Source organism: Protobothrops mucrosquamatus, unplaced genomic scaffold (genome assembly GCF_001527695.2).
Source record: "Protobothrops mucrosquamatus isolate PMUCROS unplaced genomic scaffold, P.Mucros_1.0 scaffold_257, whole genome shotgun sequence".
NCBI classification, from domain to species: domain Eukaryota; kingdom Metazoa; phylum Chordata; class Lepidosauria; order Squamata; family Viperidae; genus Protobothrops; species Protobothrops mucrosquamatus.
Genome location: NW_015386333.1, coordinates 2,618,362 through 2,620,054, shown reverse-complemented (window position 1 = coordinate 2,620,054; position 1,693 = coordinate 2,618,362). Strand labels below are relative to the sequence as shown.

General features: G+C 34.4%; 1 protein-coding gene across 1 annotated transcript in view; it reads right to left on the bottom strand.

Annotated features, from left to right (window-relative positions):
• Window positions 1-488: 488 nt before the first annotated feature.
• Window positions 489-1,693, bottom strand: part of REEP1 (receptor accessory protein 1) — a 39,915-nt gene continuing 38,710 nt past the window's right edge. Inside the window, exon 9 of the mRNA XM_015831498.2 lies at window positions 489-803. Within this exon, the coding sequence (XP_015686984.2) occupies window positions 726-803 (78 nt within the window). The 3' untranslated portion in view covers window positions 489-725. The remainder of the gene's footprint in view (window positions 804-1,693) is intronic.

Below are 1,693 nucleotides of genomic sequence, written 5' to 3'. Positions count from 1 at the left end.
AATAGCACAATTCTAGCTCTATTAGTGTGAATGCAATGTCTACCTGATTTCATAGTTGAACATAATGACATCAGTTTTAAGAAAGTTACGGCATCAAAACAAAGATTCAACAGTGTATAGTCCTATAAATATGTTTCTCATCTCTACATTTCTAAGACTCCAGTGGGTCCGTTTTTATACAGATTTAGTGACAGAATATACAGTAACTAACTCCATAAATGAATGCACAGAAGAAATAGTAACATATTTAGATCTGTTTTTACATTTTCACTACTTGTCAAAACAATTAATCTTAATACATCATTCACAGTCTGAAAAATCTGTGGCCCCTATCAGTCCACATTATATTTATTATTAAGCTCCAAATAAATATAATTTTAAAACAGATGAAGAATTCGTTTTCTAAGTTCATTAACAGAGCTAAAACTAAAATCATGTAACTTAATGGCTACAAATATCGAACCCCATTACTGTAGCTTGGGAAAAAAATATTCTGCAATGAAATCAAAGGGGGTAGAAGAAACATTGCTTCTGTCAATGGAAAATATAATGCAACACAAATGGCAGCATAAGAAAAGGGAAACAAGAAAGTTCATTCCTAAAATGCTACAATATCACAAACACATCCCTCTCACCACTGTTCCCCTCTCCCCCCCACATACAATAATGTAGATCTTTTAAGGCAGAAGAGAGGCATTCTGTGGATCTTGGTGCTGGATGGTTCCTCACACGCTTGTGGTTTCAGTAGGAGAAGATGAGGTACTTTTTTTCCTGAAACGAGGTCTAAGGCTCCTAGGCGGTGCCTGCCAAAAGCATAACACAAAAGTTGATTTTTCTATGCATCCAATTTGAACAAAACAACTTAATGTAAGTATTTAGCAAGTATGAATAATCAACTCTAAAATGAATCCTAAAGCAACCTTGATTTTCAGGAAAATAGGCTGAACAAAAGTTACTCTTGGTACGAACATAATCCATTGTTCTGATATGATGCAAAGCACCCTTTAAGATCTATAAATCGTTCCAGACAACTTATTCTAATCAACATGGGCATTAGAAGTTGCAGTCCTGTGTGGTTGGAGAAAGCTGGTTTAAAATATTATGTTCAACATAATGTTGCATTGTTTTAATTTACTATATGTTTTAGCTGTGTATTTGTTGGTATGTATTTTTATCCTGCCTTTTCTTCAGGAGTTCAGTGACTTACATTCATTTTTATTCCCAGAATGGCAATCCTTTATTTCCACATAGCAAGCTCAAAATAGTTTGAGTTGAGGGTAGATGACTGGCCCAAACTTACTCCATTAGTTCCCATGGCTGATTTGAACCTGTGTCTCCCCGGATTATTTTAGTGCCTTTTCCACTATTCCATAATATTCCCATTGCAGAGCTAATTTAAATTTTCAGTGATAGCTTGAAACAGTTTGGGATGAAACACACGGAAATGCACAGTTCAAACTTATTTCATTGGAAATAATTCAGCAAACTGAATTATTTATTTATTTTATTTATTTATTCAATTTTTATCCCGCCCTTCTCCTTACCGGACTCAGGGCGGCTGACAGCCTTATAAAACAGATACTACAATAAATACCTAATTTAAAACCAAATTAAAAAGAAATATTTACTATGGCCTATAATTAAAATTTCCCTTAAAACCCCACTAAAAATTCCCTAGGCCAATCCCGCTTGT